This window comes from Sander lucioperca, chromosome 8, assembly GCF_008315115.2.
Source record: "Sander lucioperca isolate FBNREF2018 chromosome 8, SLUC_FBN_1.2, whole genome shotgun sequence".
Classification (NCBI taxonomy): Eukaryota; Metazoa; Chordata; class Actinopteri; order Perciformes; family Percidae; genus Sander; species Sander lucioperca.
Genome location: NC_050180.1, coordinates 27,939,322 through 27,954,578, shown reverse-complemented (window position 1 = coordinate 27,954,578; position 15,257 = coordinate 27,939,322). Strand labels below are relative to the sequence as shown.

Here is a 15,257-nt window from a genome sequence, read left to right as displayed (position 1 = left end):
GTGTGAAGCCCCATGAGAACAGAATAGAACTGTAAATGGTTTAATGATTGCTTGTAGACATTAATATGTAGTATAGTACCATACACTCACAAACATGCTCACAGTTTTATATTAATATTAATGAATTTATACAATTATCTGTCAATATAAAAGCTCTACACCTCCACATAGTTGTTTTCATTTGCTTGCGTGCTCATATTGTGCTTTTTGGCTTTTTCCCTTTCCTTTATTGTGTTATATATCTTTGTTGTGCATGTTATAGGTTTACAATGTGAAAAAGCCCAAAGTCCACCCCAAAGGGACTTACCATCTCCAACAGAAAACACTGTTCACAAACTGCTCCAAACAGCTCTATTGTAGTCCAGCCTTTACTTCCGTGATGAACGTGCATCACTTTGTAACACGTTATAATGCTCGCCTAGCTGCTAGCATGGCACTCCCTAAAATGCTACATGCTATATCCACTTTATATTTAGGTGCCCTATAAGTAAGAATAATGGTCTTTGTTAAATATCCTAATACCTGATGTTAACAGTGCATGACCTGGAAACACTGACTTTCCACATTACAGTATTAAAGCCATAATATAGTATGTCGAAAAGATTGATTAAAAAAGTAAAAGTATAGTATGTCGAAAAAAGTGATAAAAAAGTCATAGTATAGCCTGTCAAAAAAAGTTATAGTTTTGCTTGTTCAAAAAAAGTGATAAAAAAGGCGTAGTATAGTATGTCGAAAAGATTGATAAAAAAGTCATAGTATAGTATGTCGGAAAAAGTGATAAAAAAGGCATAGTATAATATTTCGATAAAAGTGATAAAGAGTCCCAAGTATATTATGTCGAAAAAAGTGATAAAAAAGTCATAGTATAGCCTGTTGAAAAAAGTTATAGTATAGTATTTAGAAAAAAATGATAAAAAGTCATAGAATTGCATGTTGAAAAAAGTCATAGTATAGCATGTCGAAAAAGTCATAGTATAGTATGTCAGAACAGCTGCGGACAGAACAGCTGTTGACTCCGGCAAAACCGGAGGTGGGGGTTTGTGCATTTATGTTAACAAAACGTGGTGCACCGACATCACTATTACCGAGAGTCACTGCTCAGCTAACCTTGAGTATCTCATGGTTAAGTGTAGACCTTTCTATCTGCCCAGAGAGTTTACATCAACTGTAATAATAGCAGTTTACATACCTCCTGATGCTAACGCTAAGATTGCCATGAAAGAACTGCATTCTGCTATTAGTAAACAACAAACTCTGCACCCTGAGGCAGCCTACATTGTCGCGGGTGACTTCAACCACTCGAATTTAAAGACTGTACTGCCTAAATTCCATAAAAATGAATCATGCCCCACAAGAGGAGAAAATATTTTAGACCAAGTTTTTACTAATGTAGCTGATGCATACAAAGCTGCTCCCCTCCCCCATCTAGGCCACTCAGACCACCTCTCTTTGTTTCTACTGCCCAAGTATTTAGCACTCATCAAACGTGTGAAACCAACAGTAAGGACAGTCAAAGTGTGGCCAGAGGGAGCTGACTCTGCACTTCAGCAGCGTTTTGGTAAGACTGACTGGAGAATGTTCGCAACTCAGGCCACCCATGACTCCCACACGGACTGGACTGTATCAACTCTCACATCAACAGTGCCACCACCCTCAAACGGATTACCACTTTCCCTAATCAGAAGCCATGGATGAACAGTGAGGTCAGACTCCTGCTGAAGGCACGTGACATTGCATTCAGATCAGATGATGCTCAAGCCTATAACTCATCCAGGGCTAAGATGAATAAGGGCATCAAAAAAGCCAAGCACAAGCACATGCTAAGGATTGAGGATCACTTCAAGAACAACTCTGACCCCCGACGCATGTGGCAAGGCATCCAGGCCATCACAGACCACAAAGCTACCAACTCCACCCCCCTGTCACCGACACCTCCTTGCCTGATGAGCTGAACCACTTCTTTGATAGGGACAACAAAGAGGTGGCCATCAAGGCTGTGATCTCTGCAGATCACCAGCCCCTCACACTCTCCACCACCAACGTGAGTGTGGCACTGAGCAGGATTAATGCACGCAAGGCTGCTGGTCCTGATGGTATCCCCGGACGCGTACTCAGGGCCTGTGCTGTGCAGCTGACTGAGGTTTGGACCGACATATTTAATCTGTCACTAGCCCAGGCAGCTGTCCCCGCGTGCTTTAAAATCACCTCCATCGTGGCGGTGCCAAAAAACCTCCACTGCAACAAGCCTTAACGACTTCCGTCCAGTTGCACTCACCCCCATCATAATGAAGCGTGAACCTGCTTATCACCTTCACTGGACCCCTTCCAATTCGCCTACTGTCAGAACAGGAGTACAGAGGATGCCATCTCTACGGCACTTCACTCTGCCCTGTCCCACCTTGACAATAGCAACACCTATGTGAGAATGCTGTTCATTGACTTTAGTTCAGCATTCAACACCATCATCCCCTCCAAACTGATCACCAAACTCAGTGAACTGGGCATCAATACCTCCCTCTGTAACTGGATTCTGGACTTCCTAACCAACAGACTTCAGTCTGTTAGGTTAGATAATCACACCTCCTCAACAATCACCCTAAACACCGGCGAACACCGGCGTACCACAGGGATGTGTGCTGAGCCCTCTCCTTCACTCCCTCTTCACCTACGACTGCACACCTGTACATAGCTCTAACACCATTGTAAAGTTTGCAGACGACACTACGGTGATTGGTCTCATCAGCAACAACGATGAGACAGCCTACAGGGAGGAGGTCCAGCACCTATCCTCGTGGTGCACTGACAACAACCTGGTTCTCAACACCAAGAAGACCAAAGAGCTCATTGTGGACTTCAGGAAGTCTAAAGCTGGCACACACACCCCCATCCTCATCAACGGGACTGAGGTGGAGCGTGTTACCAGCTTCAAGTTTCTGGGTGTTCACATCTCTGAGGACCTCTCTTGGACCCTCAACACCTCTACCCTGATCAAGAAAAAAGATTTGAACACTCAACTTTTTGCCTTCCAGTCATACACTTATCACCCTAAGCTAGCTGAACTGACACAAAGTTTGTTTTTGTGAAAAAATTATAGTATGTATGCATGTCGAAAAAAAGTATGTCGAAAAAAAGTCATAGTATAGTATGTTGAATAAAGTCATAGTATAGCATGTCGAAAAAAGTGATAAAAAAGTCATAGTATGTTATGTCTAATAAAGTCATAGTATAGTATGTCGAAAAAAGTGATTAAAAAGTCATAGTATACCATGTCAAAAAAAGTCATAGTATAGTATGTCGGAAAAAACACAACTTTTTTCTTAATCTACTAGAATCGTTCTTTCCTGTCAAGGAGGTATTGAAACTAATTGCACCCTAAAATATTGGAACACTCAACCTTCAATCTTGCAATCATTGTCTTATCACCCTAAGCTATCTAAACTGAAACACAAGTTCATGTTTTCGTCACACTTGTCACTTACACTTAGTTTATTGGACCTGAAAACTTAGTGAAACATATAAGACTCGATCGCTGAATCTTCTGTCTTCCAATCATTCTCTTACCACTCTAAGCTATCTGAAGTTTATGATTTTGACATATTGGTGTCTTTCACTTAGTATATTATATGGACTTGAAAAATTACTGGAACATAAAAGATTTGAACAGACAACCTTCTGGCTTCCAAACATTCTCTTATCACCATAAGCTATCTTACCTGATAGAAACATTAGTTTTTGGCATATTTGTCTCGTTCACTTAGTATATTGGCCCTCAAAACTTACCAAAACATTGATTGGAACACTCTACCTTCTGCTTTTCAATCATACCTTATCACCCTAAGCTAGCTGACCTGACACAAACTTTATATTTTCGTGAAAAAGTTATAGCATAGTATGTCGAAAAAAATTCATAGTATAGTATGTTGAAAAAAAGTGATAAAAAAGTTATGTATAGGATGTTGAAAAAGTGATAAAAAAGTCATAGTATAATGTGTCGAAAAGTGCATTCATCTCTTCAAAACAGCCTGTTGGGAAGGAGAACACGACTTGTTTCTTCATCTACTAGAATTGTTCTTTCCTGTCAAGGAGGTATTGAAACTAATTGCACCCTATAAGATTGGAACACTCAACCTTCTATCGTCCAATCATTGTCTTATTAGCCTAAGCTATCTAATCTGACACACAAGTTCAAGTTTTCACATAGTACAGTATGTCGAAAAAAGTGATAAAAAATCATAGTATAGTATGTTGAAAAAAGTGATAAAAAATCATAGTATAGTATGTTGAAAAAGAGATAAAAAGTCATAGTGTAGCATGTCGAAAAAGTCACAGCAAAGCATATCGAAAAAAGTGATAAAAAGTCATACTATAGTTATGTTTAAAAAAGTCATAGTATAGTACAGTATGTCAAAAAAATCATAGTATAGTATGTCATAAAAAGTCATAGTACAGTATGTCAAAAAAGTCTATAGTATATTTCATAAAACGTCTCATAAAAACGTCTTAAAAAAGTCAGTATAGCATGCCAAAAAAGTTCTCCTAAAAATTCATAGTATATTCAAAAAAATCATAGTATAGTATGCCATAACAAATGTCAAAAATAGTATAGTATGTCATAAAATTGTCATAAAAAAGTCACAGTATAGTACAGTATGTCATAACAAATCTCATAAAATAGTATATTATGTCATAAAATTGTTCTAAATAGTCATAGTATAGTATGTCAAAAAAGTCAGCATAGCATGCCATAACAAATGCCTCAGAAATTGTCATATAAAATAATCTTTGTATAGCATGCCATAACAAATGTCATATAACAGTATATTATGTCATACAATTATCATAAAAAGTCATAGTATAGTATTTCATAAAGTCAGTTTAGTATGTCAAAACTTGTCATAAAAAAGTCATAGTATAGTAGCCTATGCCATAAAATTGTCATAAAAAAGTAATGAAAAGTCAGTATAGTGTGCCATATAAAAAGATCGGGGTCGCAGAAGGCCTACATAGTGTGTGAAATAGGTGATTCCGGGTAAAGTTTTCGGTCAACAACTTATTTGTTGGGATTACACGCTCCCACTAAAACTCTAACAGCTCAAGAGGTTTGGTGCTTTCTGCTGTTAACAAGCAGAAATGATAGACTCCATGCCTATAATTGTGTCAAATGTCATACACTCATACAATCCCTACTTATTGCCAAAGGGTCCATAATACCTCACACTGAGTCATCCTCTAAAGCTCGTGGTTGACCTGTTCTGCTCTGCCTTTTTTCCATTCCTGTGTAACATATCTGTCTCTTCAAGTGCTTTTGAATGCTTGAAATTGGAAAATAGTGGAACTTTGGGAATGCCAAGTAATCTGATTTGTCAGCCTCAGTTCAGCTGATGTGTGAAGCTGGTTTTGGATCACAACAATCAAAAAAGAATGACTGCGGGAGAAAGATCCAATCTGAAGGGTTTGGAGTCAGAGAAAGCGCTTTGGATTTCACAAATGGTACCATGATACAAGCATGGAGGAAGGAATGTTTTGGTTTAATTTGTATGTTCATATGGAATAATTTTAGTATACTGCTGTCAGTGTTTGTGTGTGTGCATCCTCTCAGGAGAGCACTGAAGCAACAGATAGATGATTTTGGCCTATCACTGTGGGCAAGGCTCAGTGGGTCAGTCCAATAAGGGAATTCAACTGGTAAGGGAATTCAACAAATTAGCTAAAGCTGGTCTTGCACAAAAACAATCAGTACTCTGTTCAAATCAGTGTCTCCTTTTCTTCTTGCGAGGCTCCAGGAAACCATTATTAAAAGTATTTAATTATCATATTTGTATTCATTTATTTATTACTTCAAATGACCAAAACCAAACCCAGATGTGGACAGACAGAGAGACTTGAGAGATTTCACTGGTAGAGATTTATTGTACAATTCTGTCAGGAAAAAGAGAAGTGTCAGACATGCAAAAGGTGCAACACGAAAATTTACAATCCATAACAATACCAATTTAACTGTCAATAAAATACAGCACTCATATGTTTGCAGTATTACTGTAATTCCTAGTACAGTAATATAAAAGCAATGGAAGAGGAAAGGGAAGACACAGAGGCGACATTCATTGTTTCAGTAATCTAATCAAAAATTATTGAAAAGTTACAATTGCGCTTGTAAAAATAAATATTGACCGTATATCAAAAATCAAACATAAAATCAAATGTAATTTAACGACTAAAGTAAAAAGTAAAAAAGCCTTTTCTATGATTCTTTACATAAGGCTGCTATTTATGCTCAAAATGGGTTTTTTTTACATTCAGAAACACTCATCTTCACATTTGCAGTGTGTGCAATTGTTGAAATCTACAGCATTGTTTCCATTCTGACATCTGCTTTCTGACCTGTAAATGTGATGTACAGCTCACTACTGTCCAGTGTGAGACAATAGGTAGACAGATAGATAGATAGGTAAATAGATAGATAAGACTGACAGATAGACGGATAGATAGATAAGACAGACAGATCGATAGATAGATAGATAGATAAGACTGACAGATAGACGGATAGATAGATAAGACAGACAGACTGACAGATAAATAGATAGATAGATAGACAGATAGAATGATAAGACAGACAGACTGACAGATAAATAGATAGATAGACAGATAAGACAGACATACTGACAGATGGATAAATAGATAGATAGATAGATAGATACATGCTACAGTATCTATCTTCCAGTCTATTTACACAGCTGCCTACAGATAATATTTCATTCGAGTAAAGTACCCTTAAACAAATGCTCATTTTGGCTGTAAATGGCCCCCGAGGCTTGGAAACTAGGCCCACATGGCAGCATGATGGCTGAGAGCGTTCATATTGTTACTTCTAGACAACGCTGACGTTCATATGATCAGTCATTCACCTCAAATACAACTAAATCAACACTGTGCAGCTGAAAAGGGTAAAGTCAGCTTCATGGTAGATTTAAAGCAGGAGGTAGAGGACTTTCTGAACTTATGAGTGGCCGTGGATTTCCTAGTTGCTTGCCAGCAACTATGGTCAAGTAATATGTGTGTGTGTGTGTGTGTGTGTGTGTTTGTGTGTAGTTTAGCACAACAAATACCTTTGTTTGTTCCAGTTAGCTGAATTTCCTAGATAGGTAGGGTTTGCCATAAGAGAAATGCCAGAAAGTATAGATGTATTATATAACTAAATGTCCTGAGGCGCTAAACCTGACACATAAGCTTGTTTGCTTTAGGACAAGTGATAGTGGATAAGCGTTAAAAGGGACAGCGATGGTTATCCTAATTCTGATGTGATCAAACTAGATGAGTTCGCGCTAGCGTGGGTGTTTCGAGCTAAATGCTAATGTAAGCATGCTAACGTGTTTAGAATGACAATGTTAACATGCTGAAGTTTAGCATGTTCATCATTTTCGTTTAGTGTCTTAGCATGCTAACATTTGATAATACTAAAGTACTAAAAACAAAGTACAACTGAGGCTAGTGGGAATGTATAGAAAGGTATTTGGTCATAATAAAATAAAAATGTCTACCTGATAGTGGCGCTAGATGAAAAGTTAAGGGTTAAGAAAATGTGCTTGTCTGTCACACCAGTTACGATTTAGACCACCTTAGGCATTTCTTAGATATTCCAAACATTGCATTTAATTTATTCAATCAAAACCAAAAGCTTTAGATACTAAAGAAGAGAGCAATGCTTCCACCTGTGGGCAGACTCACGCCTTTATGTGGATCCACATAAAGATCAAAGTCATACATAATAATTGATTTGCCACAGCCGACTGTGAATGTGTGGTGCAGGCAGTTCAAAGCTTAACTGGGTCAAGACATGTCTGTCATCTGCATCCTGGTTGGTGAGTTACAGTGCTCTACATATGTACTGCCACAGGCTGGGATTGTTTCAGGTGTTGTAAAGATGTAAAAACTGAGACTGTCTCAGTCCTCTGAAATCAGAGGAAAAACTGGAGCTCAAATGTTAACAGCCAGATGTTCACTTCCACCTTATTCAATCTCTCAGTTTAAACCCAATACCACAAAACACACACACGTTTTAAAACTGTAACCTTTGGAAAGGGCCTGTTTTAAAATGACAGAGATGGCGAGTCTCTCACTGTCTTAAAACCTTTCACTAAATCGTGAAATCAATATGACTGAACTGGCACAGTTTCTAAATCCACAACACTAATTTACTTCAATGTTTTCTTAGAAACCAGTGGTTTAAACTTCACTATTAAGAAACAGTTGAGCTGACACTTCTCCTTGTAAAACATGGAGTGAATTGTTGCAATCGTTTCTTGTTGTATTTTCCTTTGCATCCCTATTATCCAAATGTATCAAATAATTTTCCAATTCTGAATGTTTTATTGTCTTTCCATATTTCTTATGATTGTACTTTCTGTGTTGTTGTTCTGACTCGATGACGTTGTAAATGAGGGTCTCCCCTTAATGATCTCTCGAGGATAAATAAAGGTTGACTGAATGTTCAGGAAAGCCAAAAATAGCCCGGTCCATACAGTATCGAGATTGCAAAAAAACTGAAAGCTGACCACTTTACTAACTCTTAAGGCGCTGACACACCAATGCCGTTGGACAGTCTGGCGAGGTCAGTGACTCGAGTCTGTTCAGTGTGTTCCGTGCCGTTGTCCGTCCAAGGGACCGTCAGCCTACATTTTGGCCGATTTGACATATATAATCGGCGGCACGAGCACTGCCGGCAGTCGGATTCAAATGACCCATCTGATTGGTAGAGTGCTAACCCGGAAACGGGGAGTGGAATGAGCGTGACTAGAGTCTCTCAAAATCTGACGAAAATCTTTTAAACTGACCTTTGTTGATCTGAAATGAAGACGGATTCAGCAACTGCATGGCCTATTTCTCGCTTAAAATGTTTTCAGAAACACGTTTCGGTGAACTATTTTAGTACAATATGAGATTGTATTCTGAACAAGCTGCCAAGACAGCCTGTCTTTGAATTTCCGGAGAAACCAGACCCATGTGACGCGTTCGTCCAATCAGCTGCCGGTTTTTATTTTTGGGCGACAATACAGATTAGCGCCGCCTGCTGTTATGGAGACCTATTGCGTCTCGTCGCTTTGGTGTGTTCCGAGGAACTTTTTTGACCAACTCGGGTAGACTGATCAGTCCAACTGCCTTTTCTGCCGAGGGTCGGCCGTCTGGTCAGTGTGTCTGCAGCTTTAGGGGCCTTGCTTCATAAGCCACTTTAGTACAACAGCAGAAACAGAAAATAGGGTTTTCTTCAAACAAGGTGCTCTTTTATGTTGGAGAAAACAGTTCTGATTTTTAAATAACTCAACTTGAGCTGTTGCCTACTGAAAAAGTTGTGTTAGTGATGAAAATAACAATATAAATCAAAAATATAAAAAAATCATATACAAATTATTTTAAAACACTGGATTCAATATATTCTACATTAAAACAATATGTACACTAAAGGAATAGTTCCACATTTTAAGAAATACACTTTTTTTCTTGCCAAGAGTTAGATACGAAGATCAATATCGCTGTCATGTCTATACAGTAAATATGAAGATAGCAAGCTGGTTAGCATAGCTTAGCATAAACGCTGGAAACGGGGGAACTGCTAGCTTGGCTTTGTCTAAAGGTTGAGAAGTTGTGGTATTACAGGGGGATATATGAGAGACTATTTCTTGGTTCAGGCAACCAGCGGAAGCGTATCTATGTTCCCAGGGTTCTCTGCTCCCCAGCTCAATATCCTGTTAATATAACACATTAAGGAGACCTTTAAAGAGTTTTATGTTCTCAGCAATGTTTTTCCCTTGGTCAAATGTTCAATGTATGCGTCCGTAGGTCAATATGTTGAAATCAACTGCAGCTTATAGCCTACTGATGTTATAATTCTCAATACGCCACACTAGCTGTTTCCCTCTGCATTTATGCTAAGCTAAGCTAATTGTCTTCTGGCTGTTGCTTCATAATTAGTGTACAGACACAAGAGTCATATCAATCTTCTCATCTAACTCTTGGCAAGAAAGTGAAGCGTGTTTCCCAAAATGTTGAACTATTCCTTTAAGGTTACATCATACTCTCTCTTACACAGATGGACACATTATTTGAGTAGGCTACTGAATGCCGTCCCCATCTGCTGTCCATTAGGCTCTTCTTCCTTATCCTTCCAAGAGAAACCGTTCAGTGTCATTATTGCTTCAAGTCCTTATGAGGTCTGTGCTTCTATGAAGTCTTTATTGCTTAATACTATGGCCTCAAATACATGTCAATTATCATGCATCATTAAACTCATCAAATCCCAAGTTTCCACAGATGCTGGTTTTGATTGGTTGTTGAAGCTCATAGTAGTGTCTGGGCTCAAGCAGAAGAAGGTGAAATGTCCATACTGTATCCAGTCAGGTGAAGATCATGTGTCACTTCAACCTTTAACACTTATATAATGTAACATACATTTATGATGGTCCACAGTTGTAGATGCATCAATGAGTCCATGGTGTAACAGTGAGTAACAGTAACATCCTTCATTCTGGTTGGATATACACCATACAGTCTTTTATTGCTGGTTTATTTAAAGAAAAATACTGCATAACAATATATTATAAACAAAATATTACTCAGTGTATACTTGTTTGTGTATGTATGAGTTTGTATGCATGGCATGTATAGTCTGCACATGTACAGTATGTGTCCTCATTAGTTAACTGTGTTGCTCTCACAGGTAGGTGGTTGCCTCTCTGTTCTCCCTCTCTCTTGCCTGAGCCACAGCAACGTTGATGCACTGCAGCCACTCCTCAGCGTGTTTCTCATCCTGAGCTTTCAGCACGTACGTCTTACTGTCCGTAAAGATCTCAAAGGCCCGTGGCAAGCCCCGATCACGCCGCTTTTTGGCTACCACCTATGAAGAAAGAGGAGGAGAAGAAGATGACAAACTCATACTTAAACATCAACTTTATGTAGCCCCCATGTTTCGGACTTTACAGTAATTTATTGTCCAGCTGTAATAGTATTTGGGGATGTGATCTGCCTTCTTAAATCAAATAAACTCTGATTGGGGATGATTTAGACACTACCCACAGTACACTGTAACATGATCAGATGATATTAATAGCTTTAAAATGACGACAATGTAACCTGTAAAAACTAAAAACCACAGCCATGAGACTAATAATATTGCAAAAACATGATCAGTGGTGAAGATTAAAAGATTTTGATAGCAGGTTTTTGAAGGATGATGACGGTATGAATGTAACTCCTCACCTTGACACTTTGCACCTTGCTCAGCTCAATAGGGATGTCATCCAGCTCATCTTTCTGTGGGGACAACATAAGAGAAGTAACACAAAATAATAAGCATATAAGTCTAATGCAGGCTTAAGAAATGAGATATTTATAATATTCTTTATTATAGTTCTTTATTCTGTACTTTATTAACAGTTATGTGCATTTGTCATTGGTGAAGGACATATTTAAATCTTTTGTTTGAGTATAAATAGCAATACCATTTTGTTTATTCATTCATTCATTTATTCATTCATTTTTATTTTTGTATTTTTCAAGTAAAATTCCAGCATGTTGTTTATGTCAATGTTATTATTTATATTATTGGATTACTATTACTGATGCATAAACATGTTGGTAGCATTTTAATGCTGCTGTTGATTGAAGTGGAACAAATGTGAGCTATTTATATAGTTTGGAAGTTTACGCTATTAAAATGTATCATCTTTTATAAGACGATCTTGTGTTTTGTTAACCTGCTGAATAACTAGAAAGTGGCACAAAACGGCAACATTCAAGTAAAGTACAAGTAACTTAAAATTGTATTCAAGTACAATACTCACAGTACTAAGCAGTAAGAAACCTATCTTCAGCCACATTAAAAAGCTCTTTGTACATTTTAAGCATATCAATACCACTCTGTCAGATGTAGCTTCCTGATTTCAGCATCATAATACTGTGTCACAGTGTTGTTTGCAGTGTGTACTACCTCAGAAAAAAACATTCACAGAATGAACAATTACACTTCATTGTTCTGTTGCTTCTCCAGGGCAGGAACATTAAATCCTCCAGCTCCGTTGCACAGCGTAATTTTGAATGTGTGTGTGTGTGTTTGTAAGCGTGAGGATAAGTAGTTGTGTGTGTATGTACTGCACCACAGTCAAGTCTTCTTACTCCATCGTTAGTTATGTGGTTTAAACCACATACTGTAACACTCATGGCAACTGCCCACATCCTTTCTGTGTGTGTGTGTGTGTGTGTGTGTGTGAGACATGTTCACAGTTTTACCTCCTGGCTGGCTGTGCTGAGGGTCTGATGTTTCCCACAGCAGATTCATGTCAGTGGATTCATACAGTGATTTAAATGGACATTTGATTGATTTTAGCCATATGGCCTATGGAAAATAATATCCTAACCAGAAAGTATAAGTGTAACATAGTCTTATAATACTTAAACTAAACACACCTCACTAACTTTTTGTTGTAGTATTTTGTATCTTTAATGTGTAACTTATACATTCTTTCATTGCATTTGACAACTTGCATTTTAGGAGACAATGTTGCTGCTATGAAGCCAGGCTGCTGAATAGAACCACTTTGTGGGCTGTCAAGTTACCCCTTTCATGATGTGCATGTTTGCTTTTTGTGTCTATCCTGCTCTTATTTTCTGACAAATCAAATCACCCTGTAAATAAATGACATGCTGGACTTTGGAGGTTCTCAGAGCAAGTGAATGCACCATAGCTAAGCGGCCAGCATTTATATGATAAGTTCCACTAACAAAAATATAAAACGACACATTAACTATACTGAATTACCCAACACAAGCAAGTTCTAGGTGTATCAACAGTGTAATAAATGGAAACTAATGGCTGACTGGATGGTGATGATTTCAGTATCAAAAACAAAAAAACAATACTTCCTTTACATGGACTTAATATAAAACAGGATGTGCCACATCTTTCAATATATATATATATATATATATAAAATAACAAATAGAATATTTGTGGGGTTTTGGGGAATGTTTCAAACCTCTCAGTGCAAAAGCTGCTTGATCATTCAATGTGGAAGAAACAACACATTATTTTGGTTCTTAATAGGGCTGAATGATACATCGAATTTTCATCGTCATCGCGATATGAACTAGCGCGATGAACACATCGCAACAGACAGCCTGACACGATGAATAAGGGAAAACAGTTTACACACTGAGACGACGCGAAGCGTAATACGTCTCCATAGTTGCTGAATCTGTCTTCATTTCAGATCAACAAAGGTCAGTTTAAAAGATTTTTGTCAAACGTTACTTTCTTATAGTTATAATGCCTCATTTATGTGTAATTTGTTCAATAAAAGCATGTCAAAAAGTATCTATTTGATTTCTTTATTCAGTGGGAATAGGCTATTCAATGTTTAGGTTCGCAAAGAACCTATTAAAGCACTAAGACATGGGAACAGTATAGCTAACATTCACATTTGAATATTTATCACAAGTCATATCGTCATCGCAATATTAAACAATGTTATCGCACATCGCAGCTTTTCCTCATATTGTGCAGCCCTAGTTCTTCATCTCACTCCCCATTTGGGAAAAGGTCTTTCACAACATACCAACTACCTCCAGAACATACTGGCAAAGATAGACTGAGCTCTGAGAACAAAGACACAAAACCTTTCCAATTTGTGGCTGCTGCAAAAAGAGAGGAATCCATTGCCATCTGGACAGGAGTACAAAGACTATTGTTAGGAGTAAAAAAAAAAGAGAGAGCTCAACTCTACTTCTGCATTTCAACCACCACAGAATATCCTACTATTTCCAGATATTCATCTGGGATGTCGTGCCTTGCCGAGTTTTGGGGAGCTGATTGTATAAACATGTCTAAAGACACCCAATCTCCTGTTGGCTGTGGAAATTATTTCAATTGTAATTAGTTGTTTCACTCTTGTAGATGACTTACAGAAAGGTACTAGCAAACACAGGGAAGTTAGAGAAAAAAATGTGTTGTTGCAACCTCACCTTTGCTCAGATGAAAATCTTTTTTTTACTCACACATACTGTACGAGGCAGTACCTCCTGCACTGTGTTTGCTACTTGTGCGTAATGCTATCTGCTTTGAGTTATAGTGGGTGAGAGTGACTCATGTTCTTGCAGCGTCATGCTTGCCTTGGGAGTACCCCAAGTGTGCTTCCCGGGGCCAAGGTTTGTTAGAGGCTGATTCACCGGATGCTCCTGAGGGACAGTTAAGCTTATCACATGATGAGATTTCCACTGTTTCATACAGAGTTTCATCATGATTGAAATGACACAGAGCGTAAATGAAGATTTTCTATGTGCCAGGGACAGTGTACGTGTGTGAGGTTTCATTTTCATTGGCTACGTACTGATTTGCCTCTCCGGAAGAGTAGTTGATTTCCTGCCAAGGTGAAGTAGCGGGTTTTCCAGCGCTTGATGAACTTCCAGCGGACCTGCTTTTCCTTCAGCTTCCCCTCAATCAGAGGCTGTCCCTCCTGGTTCACAACTAGAGGGCCACACAAACACAGGACGGTTGACAGAGAGGTAGAAAGAAACAAAGGAAGAAATCGAAATAAAAAGAATGAAAGACAGACAGCAATAAAATAAAATAAAAGCTTTTTTATGATTTGCCAATTTACTTTGCATTACAGCTGACCGTCAATAGATTGATCTGAAAGGTCTGCCACTATGAAGCATTCATGAGCCGGTGGGGGTCTGAAATTTGAGATTTTAATTTGCCATTGAACAGCACTGTGTTCATGAGCTATGTTGCCAGAAAATCTAGCCCTAAAGGTAAATAATAAGTGAAAATGGTGGTTGTGAAATAAATAATGTGGCATGTTTTGCAACCAACTAGTAACCAGCAAGTTTCTCAACTCTGTGAGTTGATTGCTATACCACAGGACAGGCCAGATTCAGCCCACGAGACAATTTCATAAGACTCCCTAAATGGTTATGATTTATTTTTACATCTGGCTTGCAAATTTCTATTTTTCCAATTTGGATTTATCCCCACTCTTTTAGTTTACAGTAATCATTTCATTTTCTAGCAAGGCTATTACATCAGAGCATAAAAGACCTTTTAATTTATACAAAATCAAAATATAACTCCTTTTGAACCCAAAAGAAATATTGACCTGGAGGACAGACTGCAGTAGAGATGGACAACTGATTATTTTTTCTTGGAGTTTAATGTGACCACTTCCTGTCTCATTTGCAAAGAGAAAGCTGTCGTTCTCAGGAAAACAATC

At 38.1% G+C, this 15,257-nt stretch overlaps 1 protein-coding gene across 4 annotated transcripts in view; it reads right to left on the bottom strand.

Moving 5' to 3' along the window:
- Positions 1-9,206: 9,206 nt before the first annotated feature.
- Positions 9,207-15,257, bottom strand: part of veph1 (ventricular zone expressed PH domain-containing 1) — a 102,108-nt gene continuing 96,057 nt past the window's right edge. For 3 of the 4 annotated variants that reach the window (XM_036004087.1, XM_036004088.1, XM_031290726.2), the window contains 3 exons: positions 14,376-14,512; positions 11,251-11,304; positions 10,706-10,888 (listed from right to left, as the gene is read on the bottom strand). In XM_036004087.1, the coding sequence (XP_035859980.1) occupies positions 10,706-10,888; positions 11,251-11,304; positions 14,376-14,512 (374 nt within the window). Of the gene's footprint in view, positions 10,889-11,250; positions 11,305-14,375; positions 14,513-15,257 lie in introns of all 4 variants that reach the window. The other variant, XM_031290725.2, reaches the window with a different exon arrangement.